The sequence below is a fragment of the Dermacentor andersoni genome, chromosome 5 (genome assembly GCF_023375885.2).
Source record: "Dermacentor andersoni chromosome 5, qqDerAnde1_hic_scaffold, whole genome shotgun sequence".
Lineage (NCBI taxonomy): Eukaryota > Metazoa > Arthropoda > Arachnida > Ixodida > Ixodidae > Dermacentor > Dermacentor andersoni.
Genome location: NC_092818.1, coordinates 86530548 through 86555100, shown reverse-complemented (window position 1 = coordinate 86555100; position 24553 = coordinate 86530548). Strand labels below are relative to the sequence as shown.

Genomic DNA, 24553 nt, shown 5'->3' with positions numbered 1-24553 from the left:
TGCATTGCGCATGCGCAGAAGTCGGTGCAGAGTACGGCGACCTTGAAACGGTGCACGTTAACCTTTGCAGCCCTGACCGTCGTACGAATGGAGATGCTCAACGAGAAGGAGGTCGTGCTCCTCAAGAGGGCATCCGTGTGTGGCAAGACGTTCGAAATCTCTCTGCTGAAGCTTCTCAGCTCCACCATTACCACATCAGAGGTGAGCTAAGCAGTTAAATTATTTTAATTTAATGCATATTTTAAAATAAAGAAAAGAAACGTTCCGAAGTGCCAATGAAGCAGAATGTTTGAGTTACGGCTAACAGCAATATACGGCTGCTGCTGTACCGCTATAATCCAATAGCATTATAGGTCAATATCGCCCAATTGGAGGTATATCTCGCAGCAAAGTGGGGCGATCCTGGAGTCTGTGCAGCATCTTGAAGGCCGAGCAGTCTTAGTGCAGCGTCTGGAAGCGCTAGCTGTTACGAGGAAATCTTAGAAACTGGCCCGCGACGAACGCGCCAGATGTTTCAAAGTTCGTTTATTTTTCGCGTAAGAGAAGCATGCGTGTGATTGTGACCTCATGGAGAGAGATTTGTACTGCTCTGCTGGAATACAGATGTTCAATCCCAGCATCGGTCGCCCATTTATTCATAGCGTTAGACAAACGTCGCCCACTTTAGAGGTATATGACAGAAAACTTGGGAGTGCGTTGAACGCCTGTAAGCGCGTCATAGCGTGAACAAAGTAGCAAGTTTGTAAGACATACTAGTTACAGGAACGTCGCTTTCATAAATGAGAGTGCGCAGCGTTTATCGTGAAACGCACTTGGGCAGATTTCGAAAGGTCACAATCTTCATAATGGGATAGCACCACTCCCTAATATAGGTTAGCATGCGTAGTGAGTTAGCGGTGCTAAGTTCTGACCGATTTCTTTTTTTTTTTTTTGTCTGTATGCATCAGTGTATGTGTGTTAAAGTTAATGTGCCGTTCCGGTTCACTATACAGTTAATTAAAGGATTCTGCTACTTGAACAGTCGGTGCGTACGTTCTCTTTCCACTATAGGCACTTAGAGATGCCCTGAGGTGTCACTTTGGCTACAATACTGTTTTTACAGTATCGAACAAAGAACCTATATCCGCAGAGACGATGTTAGGATAAATATTCTATAAGCTGGGCTAGTTGGTTTACGCTCGTTGAAACAGCGCGGACGATGAGACGAGTGACTTTTATTGCCATCGTCTGCGCTGTTTCGCCATAATTAATAGGATAAAAGAAATATGACCATGCAAAGAGTAATGGAAGGAAACATGTTAGGAGTAACGTTAAGTGACAGGGAGAGAGCGGTGTGGATCAAGGAGGAGGAGTAGATTTTAATGGAGAGAAAGGAGGAGAGGTCGGCTTGGAGAGCGTGTCTCTAGCCTGCTACTCCTCACTGGGGAATGGGGAAGTGGGAAATACAGGGAAAGGTAGGTGGCGGATGCTTATGATATGGTACAATGAGATACTATATACACGTTGTCCAATATGCGTTGTCCAATATGCGTTGTCCAACAAACGAAGGTATATAGCCGATATTCTAGTTGACATTAAGAGAAAAGTGCGTAGGGCAGATAACCTGTGGCCAATTAGAGCTACAGAATTGGCTCCAAGGCGAAGGGAAGCGCAGTCGAGGACGGCAGAGAATTAGGTGGCGTGATGAAATTAGGAAATTTGCAGGCGCAAGGTGGGAGAAGCCTTCGTCCTGCGGTAGACATAAGAATAGGCTGATGATGATGATTATGAAGGGCAATAGGCTTGTTAGTACCTTGCGACTATTACAAATGTTAATGAAACGTTTACAGGACGACCACCTAGGTAATCTAAGCTACTTCGGAAGGCACACGTACGGACACGTCGACAACGAAAAAAAAATATCGTGATAGCTGCTGTTTCAAAAGACATTTATAGTACACTGCCGTGTAAGTGCTCTTCTGCGTCAGGGCCACCTGCAGCTATTACCTGCGTCAGGTGATTCCTCCGCTGTACCTGGCGCAGATCAACGTTGCCCTCAAGAAGCTGGTGGAGCAGCACTTCGTCACATGCTCGGCCAACACGACCACGTCGTTCGTGTACCTGCTCGAGGGCAAGGTGCAGGATGCCCCCGAGTGCCCCCAGTGCGGCCAGGTTGGCTCGCTCATGCGTTTCCACTCGGCGGCTGTGCACAAGACCATCTACGCCACGCTCACTTACGACAGGTAGGCGGACTGTCGCAGTAACGTAAGTCTTCGATCGTTTCATTCCGAACCGATTCTTCTCGTCATACGTCCATCGCTTCAGTGGCCTCCCCACACGGCGAATATCAATCGAGGATGGAAAATAAGTATTCTGTTCTGCTAGATAATTATTCGAAGCCAGTTCACACCTTCGTATTTATTGTGACAGCATGACGAACATTCTCGTCGCGTTTACGGACCGCTCATTCGCCCCAAGATCTCGCACGGGAATCCCATTTCGTTATCATTCGAATTTATCTGTAATTCGGCCCCAGCCGAACAACCGATATCGGCTGGATGTACATGATGAACGAACTAAAAGAAGTGTTGGAAAAGCGTTCACATTCTCGGGGCATTTGAACACCGGTGCACTTAAAGAATGGCTTCTGTAGAACCATTCAAATACTTTCGTTCGTCCGGTAGCAATGTTCAAACACTGTAATACGTGAAGCCTGTACCAAAAATAGTTGTAGTAATAATAATAATAATAATAATAATAATAATAATAATAATAATAATAATAATAATAATAATAATAATAATAATAATAATAATAATAATAATTCGGACAGCTGAAAAGGACGCATGCCGTGTTCGGCGTGCGCGAAGCGGATCCAGAATCGACTAGTTCGTCGGGTTGTACTTTTGCAGTTACTTTTTTTTAAATCAGCTGTCAATGTAAATTTCTTTCAACTACGTTTGGCAATTTAATCTTGCTTTGTATTACACAACCCTCGCAATGATTGTATGTATCGTTAATAACATCCCTAGTGGTACCTATAATGTATCTTGTGCTTTTTGTTATAACCTGAAACTTCGTATTCTTTTTCACACAATAAGTATCCTCAACTTTCGTTTATCCTCTTGAGAAACTCATTGGTTAACAGGTGTACTGTATGAACTTCCTATAAATGTATACCTCGTATAAGAAAACCTATATTATTGAAAATGAGACATCCACCCAATCGTAGCAATTGGTACAAAATAAACCAAGCGGCTGCCCCGGAAAGATGGTGGTGCCGAGTTCTAGTCCCGGACCAGGACAAATTTTTCTTCAACTGCGAGGCTTTTCTTTAGAGGAACCCGTATGGGTTTCCTTTGTAGCAGTTACTACGATAGGGTGAATGTCTCATTTTTTTCTTAATTACTTCTCTCCACCTTGCGGGTCTCCACAGAACTATTACGCCAAACCTATATTATCTTGTGATACAATGCTATTGCTGCACAAGTTCCTCGTATTTTTTCTCTGCCAGTGTTCAAATGGCACATGATGCTAGGGGCCTAGTCAGATGACTCATGTCGTCACCTTCCGCCTCAGCACGATGGCAATCATGTATTCATGCATTGTCAAATGAAAATTTATCCAATATTCAATGAAAAAGCTATTGCTACAAAATCAGAGGTGCTTGACTTTACTAACAGTGACAAACATGACTCGGATAGGACGCTAAGTGCCCTTGCTGCGCTAATCGTATATGGACCTTGCTTACATCTTGGAAAACATTCCTGCATAAACTATCCCAGGAGGCAAGGTGCCGTCCTCCTTGTGGTTCAGTATGTGAACTAGCAATGTCTGCTGAGCAAGGGTCGGTATAATAAGGCCCGTACTCGCCAAAACTCACTCAACTCACTCATCAAGATTTTTCAAGGCTATGTGCTCACTCGAACTCATGTTTGCTCAAACTCGTCGGCAGTCACTCTGCCCATTCATAATCACCAATACTCATTCGCGTTCATAGTCACTTCCATTCACACTCACCGGTGCTCTCTTGCATACACACTCACGCTCACTCACATTCGCGAACGGTCAACTCGCGTCCACTTAATATCGTCACCGACTTTTGCTCGTACTCGAGTCAACTGGCACTCACTCGTATACCTGTCGACTGACACGCTTTGTCGCTCACTATTCATTTATCTCACGCCTGTAAAATGAGTGTGGAGCAAGAATTAGTGCACTCGTGACGTAGTGTGCCGACCTTTAGCACTGAAGCCCGACACCATTTTTGCTCCTGCAGCAAGGCGGACATCCACCAGGAAATCGCGACGTGCCTCGAGGAGAATGCCTTGCAATGTCGCTTCTGCAAGGAGTACCTCAGCGTCGAGGTGTACACCTCGGCAACAGACGAGTTCCTCATGTGAGATACTTCACATAAGTTTTAGAACTATAGTGCGTGCTATGGGAGTCCAAAAGGACTTAGTTGAGAGAAGCGCCAGAAAAATTGGGGCACAGCGAGAACAAGCGAGGAGGCTACTATACAAAGCATGCTGATGAACGCTCGTTATGTGCAAAGCGCGCGTTGTGTATTGCATGTCATTGCCATGTGGCAAATTTTCTCTTGGCCAGACTGAGACGTACATTGACTTGCGATTGAAACACAATTTGCACCCACTAGAATATTTCTGCTGTCATTTAAGCATGCGTGTATGTGCGATTTTCTTTTCTTCATCTTTCTTTTTTTTTTCTATTAGGGGGCAGAACCCAGCTTTGTTTAAAAGTACAAATCGGTTTACTAACTGAAAATATAACAGAATGATTTCATATCTGCAAGTCGTGTTATCTGCACGTGAGCCAGCAAAATCGATCACATATCTGGCGAGTTCTCTGCGAGTGCCGTGAAGACCACATTTTCTTGTTATCAACGTCGTTTCTTAATGCTCGTTTTACTTAATATGTAATCAGTCTGAACATGCCATGTTTCTTTCGTTGCAGCTTAGAAGGCTGCACGGCATAGTTTCGGTGTGCTATACCCTCCATTCCATTCCCACTATATTCCGGAGAGTGAACATCTCCTTAATTACACTCTGTTTAACAACTTGAACTGGTAAAGAGTTGGAACATTCCCACTCCTTGAGTGGTGAAGTTTATCTGTTCGATTACTCCAATTTCATTAAATGAAACATTTTCGTTATAATTGTTTACTACTTGCTCTTGCGTGCCTGCTAATCAAAAACACATCCTTGAAGTCTTAACGATGTTGCAAGTAATGTTACGTACTATTTTTTCGTGCTAAAACAAACACGTTTTGTTGCCTGGTGTATCAGCGGAGCGTTGTTGCCTGGTATCTCGTATCTACTGTTGTTAACCAATAGATACGAATGTAACGATGTGTGGGTTCTCAAATTAAATTAACATTAAATCAAATTAAAAGTATATCCAATACATGGCAATTTCTAAAGACTGGACCGCATGACAGGATGTCAACCCGCCATGCGGTCTCCTCTTTCGGAGCCCTTCTCTGGTCTCTACATATAGGAAAGAGACGAAGCAAAGGCTGTCACTCTCTAGGGTTCTTCAAAACCGTAACGAGAAATTGATTGTCTTTTATGGGCGAAATTTCAATTCGTTGTGCTTACGCGGCTTTTATTCAACTTGACCCGCCATGGTTGCTTAGTCGCTATGGTGTTGGGCTGCTAAACACGAGGTCGTGGGATCGAATCCCGGCCATGGCGGCCGCGTTTCGATGGGGGCGAAATGCGAAAACACCCGTGTACTTAGATTTAGGTGCACGTTAAAGAACCGAGGTGGTCTAAATTTCCGGAGTCCTCCACTACGGCTTGCCTCATAATCAGAAAGTGGTTTTGGCACGTAGAACCCATAATCTTTTTAATTCAATTTGGAATTGGGCCTACGTTTTTCACAGCAAAGCGTAACTCTAATTTCAGACAGCAGGGTGCGCTGATTTTGCAGATGATATCCTCAGCTGCCCACTCTCGACCGCTGAAGTTAGCTTCGCTTTAGCTGCACACATGTCAGGCTCTTTCATGGCCACACTGCACGCTGTACAAGCAACGTTTCCCTTTTAAATAAAAGTCACCATTTACAAAGATCTTTAGTCCGATACTGTGTTTATATGAGTAAAGCATAATGAAGAGTGCGACGGAAACCCGCCTAACGAGGGAGGAACATGATGAACCTAAAGCAAGTGCTGCAGGGCCGTACGGGCCCTGCAACGACGAGCTTTTTGTCATTTTATTATGCTCTTCGCGAGTGTTTGTTTTAATTTCATCGGAGTAAAGCAAACTACAAAATATTCTTGCCACCCTTGTGCGTGACATGCATCCAGCTAGCAATTATTCTATCACCCGGTTCACTAATATAATAGCAAAAAAGCATTGATATGCTTTGCGAGATACATTTTTTTTCTCGCATTTAATGGCATATTATTGGGAACCATTTTCTTTTCGCACACCTCTCTGACCATCTGTTATCGCGCAGATACTCGACATGATACTCGATAACGCGTGTAAAAGCATGGCGCACTTTCCATATCATCATGATCTAGCGCAGAGTGCTTTCTTTTCCCCCTATATTCTTGTGTCGTATGTCAAGCGTGTGCTTGCTACATCGAATCATTCTTGACAACTAAATGTAAAAGTGCACTTCTACCTTATAACACAGAAAGGTTTTCGAGTCTACAGAGACGTAGGTTGTGCGGATACCGTGTCGTTTATTGCTAACGTGGCAGAGGTAGTCACCTATAGGCAGATAGTGAGGGAGCCAACATTGAGCGAAAATGTGAGAAACGAATGAATTGTTCCGGTCTAGCAAGTTCACCCGCTTTGAAGTCTTACTTGAAATCAAGATCTCATGCTCTAGGACTACGTTCCCTTACCATATTCTATTCAACTCCATTCCTGGACTTTCGGGCTTCCACATTCCCATTCCATCTGCCCGACTTGCCATCATTCCATTTCATTCCGGATGTTTGAAAAGGTGGGATGATTCCGGAATCATTACAACTCCGGAATGGCCCCTCCGCAACTGTGCTGCACGAAAATGCATGTTCTTTCTTCGCGTGAAGCAGTGCGTCCTTATGACTACTTCTGCTGTTCACTTCAGAGCGTTTCGATGGTGCTAAAAGCAGCAGCTAAGTTTTCAGCGTAGAAAACGCGGGAAAATGAGCTTCATTACTGAGAGAGCGCACTTCGACACGGAATGTAGCTTGATCCAATGTCTTATTACACGTCTTTGTGACCCCGTCGAATTTCTCCGAAACGACCCCTCGAATGTGTGCTTAGGAAACCCGTGTTGCTTGCAGCCTTTTTTTTTCCCCGAGACGAATCCCTACGTATCGAACTGCTGAGTTGCGACTGATGGGTGGGTCGTTAGAGATTGTAGCGGCATGGCTCTCGCTTGCTCGTCGATGGCTTGCAGGCAGTCGCCCCCGGACAAAGCCGACTTGCGTGTGTGCAAGTGTCACAAGATGAAGGCGAGTGCGTATGGCCAGATCGGCAACCACTACTTCATGGCCGGCATGCGTGGCCGAGCGCTCGAGGCCTTCCTCTCCGCCACTCAGTGCTCGCTCGATGTGGACGACGTCAAGAAGGTGTGGTACACTGGCAGCCCTGCTGTACTGAGCACGTCTAAGGCGTCACGATTGCTTAGCGTTACTGGCATTAAATTACAGCTGAGGATTGAACTCGGCATATAGAATAGGCTATGCACACGATTAACTTCGGATCAGGCCGATTGCACCACTTTGCCTGTTTATCTATACAGCTCCCTCGAGGAATAGACATTGCAAAAGTGACTGTGGAACTTCTGCACTAAGCAGACTTTGTTCAGGCTATTCCAAACGTCAAGAACACCAATTAAAGAAAACGGTGCTTCAAACAGTTCGAGACTAAATGGGTTTGCATGAGTGGTATAGCACATGATATATGAATGAGGCGCTTATACGCGGGACATGCACAACCTTAAGCAACGCAGAAAGTTGTTATCCAAATCGTGCGGAGAATGTACCGTGAAAGTCCAGTATCAATGCTGCTTGTAGACAAGTCGCTGCACGAAGAAAGAAAGAAGAAAACAGACTGTGCTGACTTCACTGTACACAGGCCGAGGAGTACCTGGAGAGCAGCGAGAACGTGTTCAAGAACTCCAGCTGGGAGAACGTGGATGAGCGCTACCTGAAGCTCAAGCGCATCGCCATCAGCCGCATGAGAGCGACCGTGAGTGACGTACTGACCTTGGCGTTGAAAGGAAGGTGTAATTAGATATCGTAAGACTGACAGCGACGACTTTCTCTTAAGGGCATAATGACCCGGGGTGACCGATATCTATAGCAGCGAATTAAACCCTCGCGAAATACGAAGAGGTATTACAACGCGTACAAGGTACCGTGAACTCCATGCGGACAACCTTACAGCCATCTACCGCTTGCCGTGAGCAGGGAATGTTCATTCAGATTTGCACGGCCCGTGCCAGCCATGCGTCTACGGAAAAAAAAAAAAAGAACGTGCGGCCTTGTGTTATTGCATTTGAACTTTCTGTGGAATGAGTGCGTGTTCGGAAGGTCTTATATTGATTTTGCTTTCAAATAATAATCAAAAAGTGAAAACGAGTGCTGTGGCTAAAGCACATATGTGTATCTGTAATTTATTGTGTATTTTACGAGGAAGCTGGTTTTTAAATGTAGCTATAGCTGCAAACGGAGAATGTAGGAAATCTGGGGGCTTGTTTATTGGCGCACTAATGATTTTTTTCGAATAGCTTGCCAATTAAATTTAATGGGATAGTTAGGCGGATAATGCTGAATATATTCGGAGTCTGTTTGTATGCGGCGGAGGAGCCTCTATAAAGAATTAAAAAAACATGCCTTTGCTTTGAGGCGCATACGCTTTCCTTCTTGAGCAACAGGTGTCTCGCCATTCTTCTCGTATATACGATATGCGTAATTGGATGTCGCTCTGCGCTTTTAGAAGTATCTCTGTCTCCCTGCACGCTATGTTGGTTTACAACTTTTACGTACGCGTTCGGAAAGCTAACGCACTGTAGTGATCGTGACTGCGCAAGCTGTTTTCTGTTGCAGATCCAGCTCTACTACGGTAACATCGACGCCTCGCTGCAAGAGATCAAGCTGGCGTTCCAGTGGCTGGGCCGGAACATCCCGAAGGACTACCGCAAGAACGCCTCCAACTACGCTCTGCGCGTTGTCCAATGGTATGTACATGTGTAATGCGCTATGGCCAGCGCAACGTTTTAAAGCGTTAGCATTGTACAGATCACTCGACAAGCCTGACATTCAACGCGTCGAGGCGTTATCAGACGGGACTACCTCGCTCATTTGTCCCTTGCGCTAGCAAACTTCATTTAACCGTCGTTGTGGGATTACACCGCGGGGCAGGGCAATGTTGCGGGCGGACCCAAAGCAGATGCACCAAGGTTTAGGTGAGCAGATGCAAGTAACCCCTTTCCGGGGTTTGGTGCATCGGCTCGGTCGTTTTCTGACCATGTGGGCCCATCGCAGCGGCAGCATTAATAGCAAAGAGGGCCGATCTCGGTGATGGTGCAGTGCAAACTGGGGCAATCTTGGAGACACTATAGTCTGCGGTCGCGGGGGTCACGTGGGCACTATGCTGAAAGACGTGGTGCAGAATATGAAGTTTCGTCTGCGTTATCACGACGCCATGTTGCTCAAAGCTTCCGCCATGGGTGAAGGTCGTGAGTTCCGTGCGCGTCCTTGTACATAAAATAACACTGCATGCATCGTGCGTCTGTTTGCATAGCCATTTAAGTAAAACATCTCTACGAAATGTTCACTTAGCGTTGATTCTAACCATAGGGCCCTTTCATACACACAGGCGTTAGTGGTACACACCGAGTAGATAAAGAACGCAATAGACTAAACGTAAAAGTCTATAGCTGTACGCCTTCGCCGTCAACGTAGACGTGCTGACCGGGAACTCCGCGACCTCATTCGGTAGTGTGCCACGTGAAAAAAGTAAGAAAATCAAACTGCCTTTCTTGTCATAGCACTAAAAGCCACACAACTTAGCCGAAGTTTTCTGACGGTGCTTCAAGTGCACCGTGTCGTCTATGTATAAAACGAAATATTTTCCCAAAACGTGCACGTGAAGCTTGAGCAATAATTATGGTTATGAAAGATACAACACGAGCGAGGCAAGCGATTTCGTGTTTCCATTGACAATTTAGTCCACCCTTCTGTCAGGTATGGCGAGCTCATCGAGAGAGATAAATGTGCAAGAGCATAGGTGGTAATAAACTGATAATAAATAAATAAAATAATGAGAACCGCGCATGATATTCAACAACTTCATAAATGCTGAAATAAATTTTCTTATATTTGGGCCTATCGTGTTCTTGATCTAACCTGTGTGTCACTACATACGTGCCATTGGGCGTGTCTACAATGGGCCATAGTTACAAAAAAAGGTGCAGAATCCTTCAATGTAGCTAGATATGTGTATCGCTTCTCTGTGTATACACAAACACATCCCATCGCCATTGTGCCCATAATCATCGTATATGCCTCGCGAGATCACATCGTCGACGTATCCGCCTGATTTTACATCTGCATTTTGGCATATAGCTGTGAATGGTGTGCTGCATATACACATAACCATTGCATGAGAATAATTTCGTAACCTGTGCGACACAGCACCATAACGCTAATTGTTCGGATTACGATAAACTGAGTGTTCATACTATCGTCGTCACCGATCGTTCTCGCCTTGCTGCTGTCGTCACATAAGATATCGCGTCACTCACACAATTTCTCGCTATCTGACCCGTCTGGTAACACCTTGCAGATCCTGAAATGACTATGAATCGCCACCTACCTACAAAATGATTTCGTTAACATTGAACGCCACGATGCGTGGATCTGCATTTTCTTTTTCTTTTTTTCGCTAAGCACAGATTTTCGCTGCTTTCTTTCAATGCTGCCTCTGAAGTGCTCATTTAACTATTTTTGATTCTGCGTCTGCTTGAGTCATTTCCGTAATGTCCTTTCAGTCTGTTTAACATCCACTCAATACGGGCCCCCGTTCCTTTTCTGCGCGTCTGCATACCACTGTGAAAGTGCGCCTTCGGGTGCTGTTCTCAAGTTCGCTGCAAATGCGTCCCACCCGGTTTTGACATCTCGCTGCAAAAGTCTGTACCGTCGGCTCTATAGCCTGCCGTGTGCCCCACATCCTTTCACTCACGGTAATTCGGACTTTTATGCTGGCTTGACCATGCGTATTGTCTTGCTGGCCATCCGTGGCTTTTTGTTCAGCTGCCGCGTGGACGAGATCGAAGAGGAGGAGTTCTGCCTGAACACAGCGGCACGCGTGTTCCTGAACCGGCGCGACCCCCGCGTGGCCCTGGACGTGTCCAGCCACTTCTGGGAGCTGGTCACCTGCCGGAGCGCTCCACTCTACAAGGTACGAATGCGAAGTATTCTCGTCCTAGTCAACCCAGTTTTTGACGTGTTTATGTTATCTGGCCTCTTTCGCGAAGCACCTTGTAGAAAGCAACAAAGAAAGAAAGAAAGACAAGAAGAACCACGGTTTAGATAGTTATGTGCCGCATCAGTTTGGATACACATCAGTCAGTGTTTGGAGAGTGACAATTGACTTGTCATCGCCGAGTCCTAACGACTCCCTTGCGGTAACTGAATACGGAATACTGAATACTTTTGGCGTTCACGTTGACCGCGGCAGGAGATGGTGAATGGCACATATTTACTTCCGCTACGTTCATGAAGATGCTGAATATGCCCACTGACACGATGAAGAGCGGAAAGTTCAAAGGTCGTGAATGACGTGCTGCGCACGGGAGAAAGTGTCTTCAAAGGCGATTGAACCAGAATACGGCTTTGCTTATTTGCGGAAGCATCGCGAACACATCATATGAAGCAATTGTAAAGGGAGCACTCGTGTTGCGTTTTCGTTGTGCAGAAGATGCCGGCCATCTCCTTGGTGATCGAGAGCAGCCACTACGTTCACATCGCGTACAAGAAGCAGAAGAAACTCGAGGACACGGCCATCAAGGAGTAAGATCGCGAATAAGGCTGCTTGCTTGACATATGTCTTGATAATATAGAAAGCGCTGCGGGGACGTACACGAATGACGAATAGTGACGATGGGTTATGGACATGGTCTGATAAAGCAGTTGGGGGGTGCCAGACTATAATCGACATACTTAGCTCCAGTGTGTCACTTGCTTTGGCAGTTGGGGACGTATATGAAAATCAGTGAGGATTTAGGCATGCGTATTGTCCCATTGAATCGTGAATATATAAGTACTGAATCAGTCGAGCAATAGGTAGAGTTCGCTGCAGTAGGTAGAATCAGTCTAGCTACGATCGTAGTCCTTAATCAGAGAGCTAGGTGTACTGTTAGTGGCCATGCTTTCATTCTTGTTTCGCATTAGCAGGCGCTAGACCTGCTGCGGCCACGCCCACGCCCCAAAAAACCGACCTGGCCCACTCCCACATATGTATTAGGGTGGATTAAAGTGGATTGAGATGGATTAAAGTGGATTAATGTGGCCTAAAGTGAATTAAGGGGGATTGAGGTGTATTAATGTGAATTAAGGTTTGTACAAATTAGAGCAAAGTGGATTAAGGTGGAGTTTTAGTTTTTAAGGTGGTTTTTAAGTTTTTAAGGTGGTAACTTAGACAAGTCCTCATGCTCTCGCATTCAAATAACGTAAGGATACCTAAGTGACGGTCATTTTTTTGCAGCTGCATCCACTCGCTGGAGGTCGAGAAGCATCCCCGAGTGAGCGACTTGGTGGCCGTGCTGAACACGCTCATCAAGATCGTCGAAGTGCGCTTCTTGCGCACCGAAATTGCCTCGGCCGTTGACGTTGGTGAGTGCATGCGCACTGGCCAGCGTGAACTGCGTGCTCATGCACCAAGCTTGTGCGTATATTATGCCGCCTGAATACTCACTTATCGCTTTATAGTCTGCTTGTCCTCAAGAACACGAGCCATTTATGCACGGTGTACTAAATTGGGCTTGGAAGTCCCGCTCGTGTGCATACACAAGGTCAGATTCACCGGGCTAGCGTGGACTCAGATTCGCATAGAATCACGGACACTATAAAAGGGAAACAAAATTTTGTGTATGAACTAATTGGCGTTACCTGAACCTGAAACCCGGTTTGCAGTGTATCCGATTCACATGGGTGAACGTATGGGCACTGATCCGAACTCATTCAGACCCGCTCCTCTTCGGACTTAATGTAACTGACTCGCATCCACTTTGGGGCTGATCAAGCGCACTTAATATTAGCGAGTTCGAGCGGATTGACTATCAATGCTTGTAGGTCTGCATTCGTTCAAGCACATCTTGATATCGGGTGGATGAGCTTCAAAAAGCGTCACACGCGCGCACATTTTTCTTTTTTCTGCGCAGGGTACGAAGCTTTTCGCATCGCCCTCAGCGTCCACTACACCTCCATGCTGCTGAAGATATTGCCGTACCTGGCACAGACGCTGCTGTACAGCAAGAAGTGAGCGTTGCGGCTGTAGCGCCCTCGCGGCATTTATGCTCATGCCGGCGTGCGTATTTCTTGCGCAGCCACAGCAAGTGCCGCGAAGTGCTGAGCCACCTGCGTCACGTGGCCGAGGTCGCCGAGGACACCGTCGGCATGGCCCTCTATTACGGTGGCCTGGCCGAGCTCCTCGTGCACCAGTGTGAGCACGTAGCTCGCTTCTCGCACTTACGCGATATCCAGCTACAGTGATAAAATAGGATGAACCAGGGTGTGCCACAAACAAGACTGGCTGACATTTCGATAACTGGACCTGTGTCTTTGGCAAAGATAAGATCACCTATCAAAACGTCGGTCACCTTGTCTGAGGCCTGTTAACCTGCTTCATCCAGTTTTTTATCAGTCTCCGTAGGCCTTCATATCGTATTGCATTTGGATGTCCAGTTGTAGTTATTGGCACACTGTAATAGGAATGCTTGCCCTTGTCTTAGTGTGCATGCGTGTTCTTATCTAATCTTTGCATGTAGTCCGATTGCGGCTTTATAACTGTAGAGCGAAGGACTTACACGGCACAATACGAAGGAATAGCTACTGAGATGGGCTTCTCTAAATATATATTTGTCAACACAGGATTTAGGATATGCTAACCGTAGCCTTTCTGAAGTTCATGAACCTTCAAATTTATTCAATTTGCGATAAAAAAGCATGACCATAAGAACATTTTAGCGTGATCGCCTGTCGAAACATCAGTTGTCGAAGGCTGTGTACTTTCTGCGTTATTCTCTAAAGCGACGTGTAGGATGTTTCGGTGAGAGACAGAGAGAGAAGTACGACTATTAAGGGAGGAATATATATACATATAAGGCAACCCTATTTACCCTTTTATGGTGTTTCCGGCGAAGTGCCTAGATCAGTTTGTTTTGCTTCTTAAATGTCGTAAGCAGTCGTAAATAGCTTTGCGGTGGGCATGGGTCCCTTTTGGAAGGATACAGTCGTTTATCTTAACGACTGAGCTATGTAGCCCAGCAGGGCAGATTCTTCGCAGCGAGGATAGGCCAGAACATGTCCATAGTAGATGGTGGGCTGTGGCTGGCTCACCCTTGTCGCAAGTTCCACAGGCTGGGTCCAGCGAATTGTCAAAGTATTGGCATGTCCATGTGGGCATGCGTACTGTAGTTGTATGTTTTTTGTGTTCGTTCTGTTATATCCGTAAACGCTCGGTTGTAGGCAGCGCATATGTACGGTCTCTCTCCTTCGCTTTGTCTCTCGCTGTAAATGCCTTTTCAAATATACTATGTTCAGTTCTTGGCTAAACTATACGTGACTAACGCGGGGCTAACAGCAACAAAAACACAAATGGCACACGTACAAGCACCACTCATGTTTCATATAAAAATGAGATTTCTTCTCAGACAATAACAATGCCGGCGCGCTGGCGCGAACACCCGCCCCACGACTTCAGCTATATTCGGGAACTTCGTTATCTTACGGACTGTGCAGTCCTTATAAAGTGAACCAGCGTGCAGCTACGATACAGTGTTCTTTCTTTGTCTGGTGTCTGTTGTTTAAGCATGCGCTGGCGTAGGCACGCCGCAACGTGTAGCTTATTAAAGCGCGCGATGTTTCGACGGCCCAGTTGGCATCGACGTGCCGGCGCTGGACAACGTGCAGGAGCTGTACAAGACGTGCCTGGAATTTGCCATCAGCCAGTGCAGCAAGGCGCCGTACACCAACAACAACGAGATCGAGTTCTATCTCACCGCGGCCATGGCTATGTGGTAGATGCACGAGCTTGTTCGCGTTCTTATGCGTTGCTATAATGGCAGTTAACGAGCGCTAGAAGGGAGGATCCAGTCATTTGAACGATTTGACATCATGATTGTGTCGGAGGGAGACGTTCTCACTGGAGGTAGCGCGCCAGCTGCGGAGGTGTGAAAATTATTATGTCGACGCAGTCGTAATTATTTTTGGATGAAGCGCTTTCAAGCTCGGGCCAAGTTTTGGTGCTTGATTCAAGGGACAGGATATATCAAAGGCCCCAGACTTTCTCTATAGGGTCTCACGGATATGTTAATAGAATGTCACAGGTTTGTCTTGAGGCCTAAAGCTGCTCATGGTAAATAGGCAGCATTTTTTTTTTTCAGTTGCTGTCAAATTATACTTCGTTTTTCCTGGAGTTACTGGAGCCCCTTGCGTGAGGCCTCTTGGTTGTCATATGCGCCTCCGGGCCCAGTCGTCACGAAAAATCGTGCTTGCTATCAGCAAGTTATACTTAAAGTCGCTGACAGCCTGAGAAGGCAGTGGCATGTATACCATTGCCCAACTCAAATGTCATTTGCAGATAATTCTGAATTACTTCCGCGACGTCATGACGGAGGAGACATCATGGAGACATGCAGTGTGGTTTTGTGGGCGGAGCCTAAAGTGTGTTACGTAGTTCTCACCGAGTATAGCATCCATGTCACCTTGTCTGCAACCTGTGGTGTGTTTAAACACTCAAAGAAGATGCCGTATTAAAGAAAAAAAAAGAAGCTGGAAAAGGCGCAAACACGGGAAACAAAAGAAGTCTGAGAGGCAACAACCGCTGTACAAAATGTGCCGCACAAGAAGAGCAAATAAATGAGCAGACGACTGCAAGCAACCGTGCAGTGCATAAGAAGTCAACAGAGCACTTCGCGTGTGCGATTACGACAATGTGTTACGTGCGAATTTCATCGAGGTGCATTACCTGTAATAAACATGTTTGAGCAAACGTTTATCAGCAACGTTGGCATTATCATAAAAAATAAGTTATCATGAAGAACCTCGGTAGATATTATAACTCTACGTTAAGAAGCCCTTCGCTTCTTTTGATTATCCCGTGAGAAATTTCATACAAATTTTCACAGTTGCTACCTCTTTTTCGTTCCCGTTGCTGGACGATATCTGCATTTATTATTGTTGCTGAGGCGAGAAGGGGGCAGAGGGGAGGGCAATGCGCCCGTATGCTGCTGCAGCAGCGTCGTAGTCGCTCAAATGAGCGCTACTGCTTGGGCCGACCAACTGTGTGAGTAGTCATGAGTAAATTAGTGTTCTTTAGTGATGGTATTTTCAAAGATGCGAGTTCATACAAGGTTATATAGGATATATGGTTTGTGAGTCATATTTTTTTATAACGGCTGGAATGTAATATCTGAGACGTACATTCTCTCAGATAAAAGATTCGTGTCTCTTCGGCTTTTGTCAAGACGCTTTTACCCCCGCCAGCTCCTTCCAGAATTCCCCCTTTAAAGAAATCAAATCTTTCATTTGGTTTAATCGGGAAGTACTGTCAGCCGCTAAAAACTACGGGACACGGTCTCACGGGTTGCACGAAAAGCGTCAATTTCTGCTCTGTGAAGGCACGGCGTAACCAATCTAATTGATCGTGCAGATCGCAAAAAGTTACTACACATTGAAGCTTTCAATTTGAGACTATACTTCTCAAGGCTTCGCTGCAATTCAGCTTGTTTTTGCAAAGCCGGTGTCTCGTAAGCCTATGTATTATAGCTCCTAAAGCCATGCTGTACATTTTCCTGTGTACATAACTAATGCTGCATCCATAAGATTGATTGATTGATTGATTGATTGATTGATTGATTGATTGATTGATTGATTGATTGATTGATTGATTGATTGATTGATTGATTGATTGATTGATTGATTGATTGATTGATTGATTTTTCTCACGCAGGACGTCCTCGTGCGGCCTGGACCAAAGCTGCAAGGAATGGCTCCGGCGAGCGAAGGAGCTCAAGCGCTCCTTCCACTGGCGCTCCTCCTACTGGGGACGTCGCGCGCAGCGCCACCTGTCCGAGATCAAGTGGAAGTGAAGGGCGCCGCCATTCGCGTGGTGGGGCGCGCTGTTCCGGCCTGCGCACTCTTTTTCAGAGCGCATTGCACCGGCGCGCAAGAGCACGCGGTGTTGGAGGGAAAAAGAGTAGTAAATATCGTTAAATTCGACCCGGATAATATATTTCCTCCGATATATCTTGGTATTTAATTATTCAAATATTTAATTTGTCATTTAGTCCGATATTTACTATACTATGTAAAAGCGGTACGTGCATTTGTAATATTACGCGAAATAAACTTGTCGTTCTTGTGCCCTGTCGCGCGAGTTGCACCTCGCCACCTTTCTGCTTCTCAACCGGTCGGTGTAGTAGACTGAGAAGGCTCCAGCGAGAGAGCCGTGAACGTAGTCGAGAGCGACTATGTCAAATTTACCTGTAACAAACCATGGCTGAGGTAGGGTAGACACGTAGTGCATTCACGCTACCTGGAGCTGTGCCCTATACTTGGACAGGTTGTTACGCTTAGCTACAAACGCAAATAAATATTATAGAGCAAATGAGTATCTTTTGCAATGAGCCAAATTGGTTAGTTTACGAATAGCTAATTATAAATTTAAACGCAAGACATTTAACTCATACGAGCACGCGCATTGAGAAACGTCCAATCGAGGTAATACGTGCCTGAAATTTTGCTGGGCTGAAAAAGCAGACGATATGAAAAAAAAATGCGACGAGAAACGCACTGTACGTATACATTTGATCGACAAATGCGTCCCTCAGCCACCATTTGTGCACCTTGCAGAGCAAGCGGGGGCCTTATTCAGCAACAAAATGGTGTTGAGCTGCAACATACGATGTGCCTGAAGAGGAAAATTCGCATTTTATTCCGCCTTTTTCAGGCATGGGCGTCCGGGGGCTAACTTCCTTTCTTTATTGAAGAAAAAACAGTGGTTAGAGCATCTGCCTTTTGAGCTGGGGGGAACCGGGTTGATTTGTTTAGGGATTTATTTATTTATTTATTTATTTATTTATTTATTTATTTATTTATTTATTTATTTATTAAGGCGAAAACCTTCAATGCGTCATCGGTGGCTTTGAAAACGCACCGTGCGGTACAGAAATCACGTGGGCTCGCCTCGCGCAGAGACGCGCCTGTGCCACTGTCCGCGCGTTCGTCGTCGTCTTCTTCCACAGCTGGCACCAATGCCGCTCATAGTGCAAAAAAAGAAAGGGGGGGGGGAGTTAATTGCATAAAGTTAATTCAGGCACTCGAACCCACGACCTTCAGTGGGAGTCGTACCCTCGAGCCTGTGTGGGAGTCGAGTCCACGACCTTTGGTGTTCAGGCGAGATTAATTAGGGCACAGTGAATTAGTATGGAGTTAAGGCCCTCGAACCCACGGCCTTTGGCGGGAGTCGAACCCATGACCTCTGGCGGTAATTAGGGCGAAGTTCATTTAGGCACAGTTAGTTAAGGCAGCGTCGAATAAGCCACTCGAAACTACGACCATTGGTGGGAGAAAACAGTAAGTAGTAACAATGCATTCGAATGAGAATGTCAAGTAATGTGGTGAATCTCTCTCGAGCGCGCAGGCTTTTCCCTTTACCCTCTTTGGCTTATGCTAAAGTTACTGCCAATTTTTGATTAATTAATTAATTAATTAAAATTAATTAATTGATTGATTAGTTAATTGATTGATTGATTGCTTGATTGATTGATTTTGATGGCGCAAGGACGGAGAACTCAGTCCGAAACCAACCGATCACACATGTCAGTGTGCACCGGTGCATTCGACAGCGGTTAGATTATCTTCAATATTAATGAAAGACGTATCAAGTTTTGTTTAAAAAGAAAAAGAAAATATGGCTAGGCGCGTGCGTGCAGAGAAACTATTGGCTTCTAAGCTAAATGCTTCAACGTGTGCGCAGGAGGCGCCGAATAATCATGTGAATCAGCAAAAAATGTGTCTGAAGATTACGATGCTCCCCATAATGCGTCAGCGCCTTTGCAGGTGGAGGGGCGCGCAGTATGGAAATGCTGGCGTTATCAGCGGCGTCGGAGCCAGCGGTGAAAGACGACGACGAACGCGAGAGCAGTGGCACGAGCGCATTCGTGCGGTTACACCGAGGGACGCCGACGCTCAACCCAGGAACTGCAAAAAGAGCTGCATGCGCTCTAAAAATGGTGATAACCGATGCAATGGCCGCATAACCATATATACTTAACGGATGATCGTAATTTGGCACACCCTCCCCTCCAGTTCACAGGCTACAATTCGGAAATTGGAATATGTACCTAAAGTTAATTAACTGGAAAGTTAATTAGTGATAATTGGTTAATTCGTTTAGAAAGTGTTTATTTTTCTTGTGCAAGTATAACGTCCTCCTCTTCGAATAATCCAGCTCAAGAACAAGGATTATAGTACCTGCTACAGGCGATTTTTAAAAATTGCATGAAACTTCGGAATGTTCACGCCCTGCAGCACACGCTTCGCGACAACTGTTATCAGATTATTAAACGTAGCCGATTCGATGATAACTTTACTCACTGATGGTCAAAGCAGCGGCGCGTGTGTACGATATTCTCCAACACGATTAGAAAATCTTAGCAATTAAATTTACTAAACCTTAATTTAGGTTCATGTTGTGCAAGTGTGAAATAGAATTTGCGCATTACTGAAAGCATAACCTTTTTCCCAGGAACGCTGCATTTCAATTGAGCTAGTTCTCAAAATTAGGTGCTAATCATCTGCAGCGAACCACATTGCTGTTCAAGTTACCGTCTCTCCACAATGGAGAGACGGTTTTGCCGCGTTAACGGCAAAAGATTTTGCTTTGTAACTATATAATGTATTATTATTCCAATTCTGTAATTATACAATACGCCCCCCAAATATGCTCCAAATGCCAATTAGGGAAACTTTATTTATTCGTGCTGCCGATAATCGTGCATGTCCATAGATGCTTTGAAGCGGTGCACCAAAATCATATCTGAATCGCCTTTCTTAAATTTTCCGAGACCATCGTCACATACTGGGTCCATTCCTGTGGTAAACAAATCATCAGTATTCTATTAGGTCTGTGTCCGAGTTCGCTAATTGCCTCTTACGAGTCTCGGTACCGGCCCTATCGGCGTAATATGGATGCTACTCGTGGTTTTCGAAAGTCCCGTCACATCTGATTTGCTCGATTTCCACAAGCCATACTCGGGTTCGTATGGCCAGGGTATGTATTCTACAGCAGGAGTCCACCTAGTGGACTGTCCATTTCGGCCGCTGCTGATTGGCTGGGGCGGCTCAGCTCCTGCTCGTTCGTACAGCTGCATTCAATCAGCAGCGGCCGAAATGGACAGTCCACTAGGTGGAGTCTTACAGAATACCCCCACCCCTTGGTATCCCCGAAAGGAAAGATTGTCATTTACCCGGCTGCAGAACGGAACTACAAAGGCTACCGTTCAGTGAATTACAGTTTATCCGTTTCATATAAACTTTCGTCCACCCTGCGGGCTACCGCAGAACTGAATTACCATATACGGTATCCTCGAAAGCGATTGACCGAGAATCCCGTTGAGCAGTGCACGCATCACTGGTGGTCCCCCGCAGGCAAAAGCGTGTGCGTAGGCGACCGACATCAGACGCTGGGCAGAACAGACGTCGCGTTGCAAATGACAGTGCATATCTTTTCCGCTGACAGTGCATAGCCACCGTGGTGCCAGAACTCGCGATGGTCGTGATTTGCGACTTTCGATTCGCTTTCGTACCCGGAACGCTGCTTTGTGCGGCCGGCTATAGTACGAAAGAGCAGGCCCGGCCGTTCTTGGCCAGTCCTGTTCCTTCATAGCCGCCCGCGACTTCCTTCGTCCTGCGAGTGTCTTAGTGCATATTGGCGAGCGTCAACTACTACTGCGCCTGCTCCGTGACGTGTGCTGTTGGGATTTGTGCCACGTCCGAACTCATCGCACCGAAAAAGTCGACACCGATATGCTGCGCTCAACAAAGGCCCCCGAAAGCTATAGCCGCTAATTCGTTCTTTACTTGGCCACTGGTAAGTGAAAACTTCTCGGTTCCCGTCTTTCTTTAAGGGAACAAACATGCGTACTGTGTCAGCTAGTCAAACAAAAACTATCATTGGTGAACTTATCGATATGTAGCGCAAATTAGAATGTCGAGAAATGTTAGCTTCCACCGCTACACCCATATCTGTGGGACACGCTACTTCGGACTGGCGAGCGAACTGCAGCTTAATCGGCGGAAGTCATGCGCATAGTACGTACGTCACCGTGAGCGCTTGTATGACTTGTTCGCATAACGTTAATTTACAGGATTTAACGTCCCGAAAGCGCGCAGTGGGACGCCATGAGGGTCGCCTTTGTGGTGGGTGGCTGTGTGCGCATGCGAATATGAAGCAGAATGCACCTTTTACGTATAGGAACTTAGTGCGACCCTCTGAAATGAAAGTCTGGGGTTTTACGTGCCAAAACCACGATATGATTATGAGGCGCGCCATAGTGGAATAATTTAGACCACCTGGAATTCAACGTGCACTCCATGCATGGCACACGGGAGTTTTTTTGCATTTCGCTCCCATCGAAACGCGGCCGCCATGAGCCGTTTTTTTTTATCTCGCGACCTCGGGCAGGAGCCTGATCGCTTATCACGTCATCGCCTTTCACGAGCCAAGAGTGTACGAGTTGTAAAAATGTCGAAGTGCGCATGTTCTGTACGTTATGCCAGAAGTGCAAACATTCGTGAGACGCGACGAAGGTCAGTGTGTCTATAACACAGACAAGCAAGAAAGCGTGGGTCATTGTCATTTGCAGTGGCATCTCGTGTTATTTGCAACCCCATGCTACCTTATGTTTGAAACGGTGTTAAACAGGTGCGCACGCCAAATAAACTGGCGCATGCCGAACAATGCAAGCTTGTTGTACCCAAGCCTGAAGCGCTTGAACAGTTCGACCGCCAAGGGACTAAAATCGTTTATTTAAAAGTGTCTAAATTGGAAGAACCTATGGCTTTTCTTTTCTGCACAATATTTACGACGTGTTCTTGAGGAACCTGCCGAACGGCGATTGAGAACACGTCGAGTAGAGAGACTCGCAGCCGAGACCGGACAGTCCTCCTAGTAGCCCCTTGAGCAGATTCTCGTTGTTCCCGTGGGCTTGAACGGCTCCGGTGAGCGATCGCAGCATGGCTGCGACCGTGGGATATTTTCGGACGGCGTCCTCGGTGATTTCGCACACTGCGCGGGTGCGGCAGGCTTCGGTGTCCAGGCCCACAACGCGAAGCAGGTCACGCCCCAGGTCGGGAGACACGCTGTCTACGACGGCAGAGCCGAAGGCGCGGAAGCTCGCCTGAAGCAGGTCGCCGACCACAGGAACGTGCGTGAGGCCGAATAGTGCCAAGTAGAGGAGTCCCAGCACCAGCAGGACGGGCTTGAGCGTGCCCAGGGCCACGGCGATGGCTGGACCGGCGAGTGCTAGCGCCAGAGGAAAGAGCGACACCGGAATGGAGCGGCTGGCCTCGATAAGGTCTGTGTCCGAGGACAGGTTGAACCGCACGCTGCTACCTGAAAACGTGAAGAAGCAAGCGACTAAACTTAGCGATTGCAATCTACTAAAAATGCGAAAAAAGAAACTACTAAAATGCATGCCACGGCATGGCTGGACGGCCATACGAAATACAGACAAATACAGTCAAAACGTCAGCGTCGATTATGGTTGCTGCTGCATTGGAGAGAGAAAAAAAAAGCTAGAAACAAAATGACGGCCAAGCATGTCACCAGGAATCAATGAAGAAAGACAACAGCTAAACAGTGACTTACCGGTGCTCGGAATTGCAACGGAAACGCAAGGTACGCTGCATTATCGATATAAGGAGATGCCAATTAGCACGTGAAAAATGAAAATGCACCAACACTTACCGCTGACAAGCGCCAGACGGGGCAGCAGGACGACGAGGAAAGACAACGCAAGGGCGTGCATCTTGGTGATCACCGGGAACGTACCGTGCCGACTATGCTGCGGGTAAGACTGATGACCGAAGCTTTGCGGAAACGCTTAATATACAGCCTTTTCACTGCAGCGCAGCCAACGGACGCTGCTATTGGACTAACTGATACTTTTCACGGAAGCTGTCACCCTTCCCCAAGGTTGCTTTCCTTACTACGGATTGACTTGGGGAGGGGGGGTGGTGCCTGTATCAGCTGTAGCTTATAGGTGAGATGAGATAGAATGGGCAAATAAGGTGAAAAGGGTGTCATGCTCACTGTTATCTCATGCTCACTGTTAGTCTAGTCGCGTCAGCAAGATGGTCTCCCACAGACGTAGCAAAGCAAGAACGTAACCAGGGAATTACGGTGCTATGGAAGGCGAGCGTTGTTGGATTCTCCGCCCTGTTTTTCTTCCTTTCTCTTTCTTTATTGATTTATTTAAGGCAATGAACAGATTGTCTTAGGGAACACGGCTAAAGGCAAACATTAGCCTGACTAGGCCGTGCCACCCGTACATTGGCAGCAACATGGCAGTGGCAGGCTTTAAGGAGGTCACAAATGAAATTAAAATAGTACACATTTTCCAACACTTGAGTACGCAATTCGCGTAAGAAGAAAGAAAAAAGGTTAAAGTTTACACAGTTTTCTAATCACTTGAAGCACAACAACAACAGAAAAAAAAAAAACATGTACGAAATTTTCCATACACGTAGTTGAACATTTCTATTAGTCTTCGGATAGTAATAATTCTTTTACCGTTTTCTTAAAACTTTACTTTGAAATTCCAGAATTTAGCAGGTCCAATACCAAGGGGTAGTCGTTTAGAAGGTTAGGAAGTTGAACTGCTAGTTTTTGATCTCCGTATTTTGTTCTGCAACGTGGTTTTTCTATCAGAGTTTTTCTGAGGTTATAGCTCGTCATTCTGCCATGGTATTTACTTTGGAAGGAACATTTGTCTTCCCAGAATTGCCGTGAAATTTCTAGGAATAATTTGTAAGTGTGAAGTTTTGATGCTGTTAATATTTTATATTTGTTATAGTATGGTTTAGTGGTATCAGTACATTCTAAGTTACCTATCGCGCGCAGTGCGCCGTTTTGGAGTGTTTGAACTGATCTTAAGTTAGTTTGTGTAGTGGTTGACCAAACTAGAAAACAATAAGTTAATCGAGAATGTATGAGCGCGTTGTAAATATTGCGCTTCACATTTATCGGTAGCAAATATCGCAACCTGTTTAGCACACCGACAGCACGAGCAATATTTTTTCTAAGAACATCTATGGGCA

General features: G+C 46.0%; 2 protein-coding genes across 2 annotated transcripts in view; one reads left to right on the top strand and one right to left on the bottom strand.

Moving 5' to 3' along the window:
• The window catches only part of LOC126530844 (adenylate cyclase type 10-like), a 41396-nt gene extending 23795 nt beyond the window's left edge, over positions 1 to 17601 (top strand). The window contains exons 13-25 of the mRNA XM_055070827.2: positions 71 to 201; positions 2023 to 2222; positions 4259 to 4378; positions 7399 to 7570; positions 8079 to 8192; positions 9053 to 9183; positions 11261 to 11408; positions 11925 to 12019; positions 12714 to 12841; positions 13390 to 13486; positions 13555 to 13670; positions 15105 to 15246; positions 17181 to 17601. Coding sequence (XP_054926802.2) covers positions 71 to 201; positions 2023 to 2222; positions 4259 to 4378; positions 7399 to 7570; positions 8079 to 8192; positions 9053 to 9183; positions 11261 to 11408; positions 11925 to 12019; positions 12714 to 12841; positions 13390 to 13486; positions 13555 to 13670; positions 15105 to 15246; positions 17181 to 17319 — 1733 coding nt within the window. The 3' untranslated portion in view covers positions 17320 to 17601. The remainder of the gene's footprint in view (positions 1 to 70; positions 202 to 2022; positions 2223 to 4258; positions 4379 to 7398; positions 7571 to 8078; positions 8193 to 9052; positions 9184 to 11260; positions 11409 to 11924; positions 12020 to 12713; positions 12842 to 13389; positions 13487 to 13554; positions 13671 to 15104; positions 15247 to 17180) is intronic.
• A 4640-nt stretch (positions 17602 to 22241) lies between these two features.
• On the bottom strand, positions 22242 to 23339 carry LOC126530843 (uncharacterized). The gene is made up of 2 exons (XM_050178138.3): positions 23202 to 23339; positions 22242 to 22847 (listed from the first exon to the last, which is right to left on the bottom strand). Exons 1-2 carry the CDS (start codon positions 23260 to 23262, stop codon positions 22315 to 22317), a joined length of 594 nt encoding a protein of 197 aa, XP_050034095.1. The 5' UTR covers positions 23263 to 23339; the 3' UTR covers positions 22242 to 22314.
• Positions 23340 to 24553: the final 1214 nt, after the last annotated feature.

Coding starts and splice junctions, on each gene's coding strand:
- LOC126530843 (XM_050178138.3), bottom strand. CDS start 23,262: ATGCACGCCCTTGCGTTGTCTTTCCTCGTCGTCCTGCTGCCCCGTCTG. Junction 22,848..23,201: donor CCGTCTGGCGCTTGTCAGCG/GTAAGTGTTGGT, acceptor TCACGTTTTCAG/GTAGCAGCGTGCGGTTCAAC.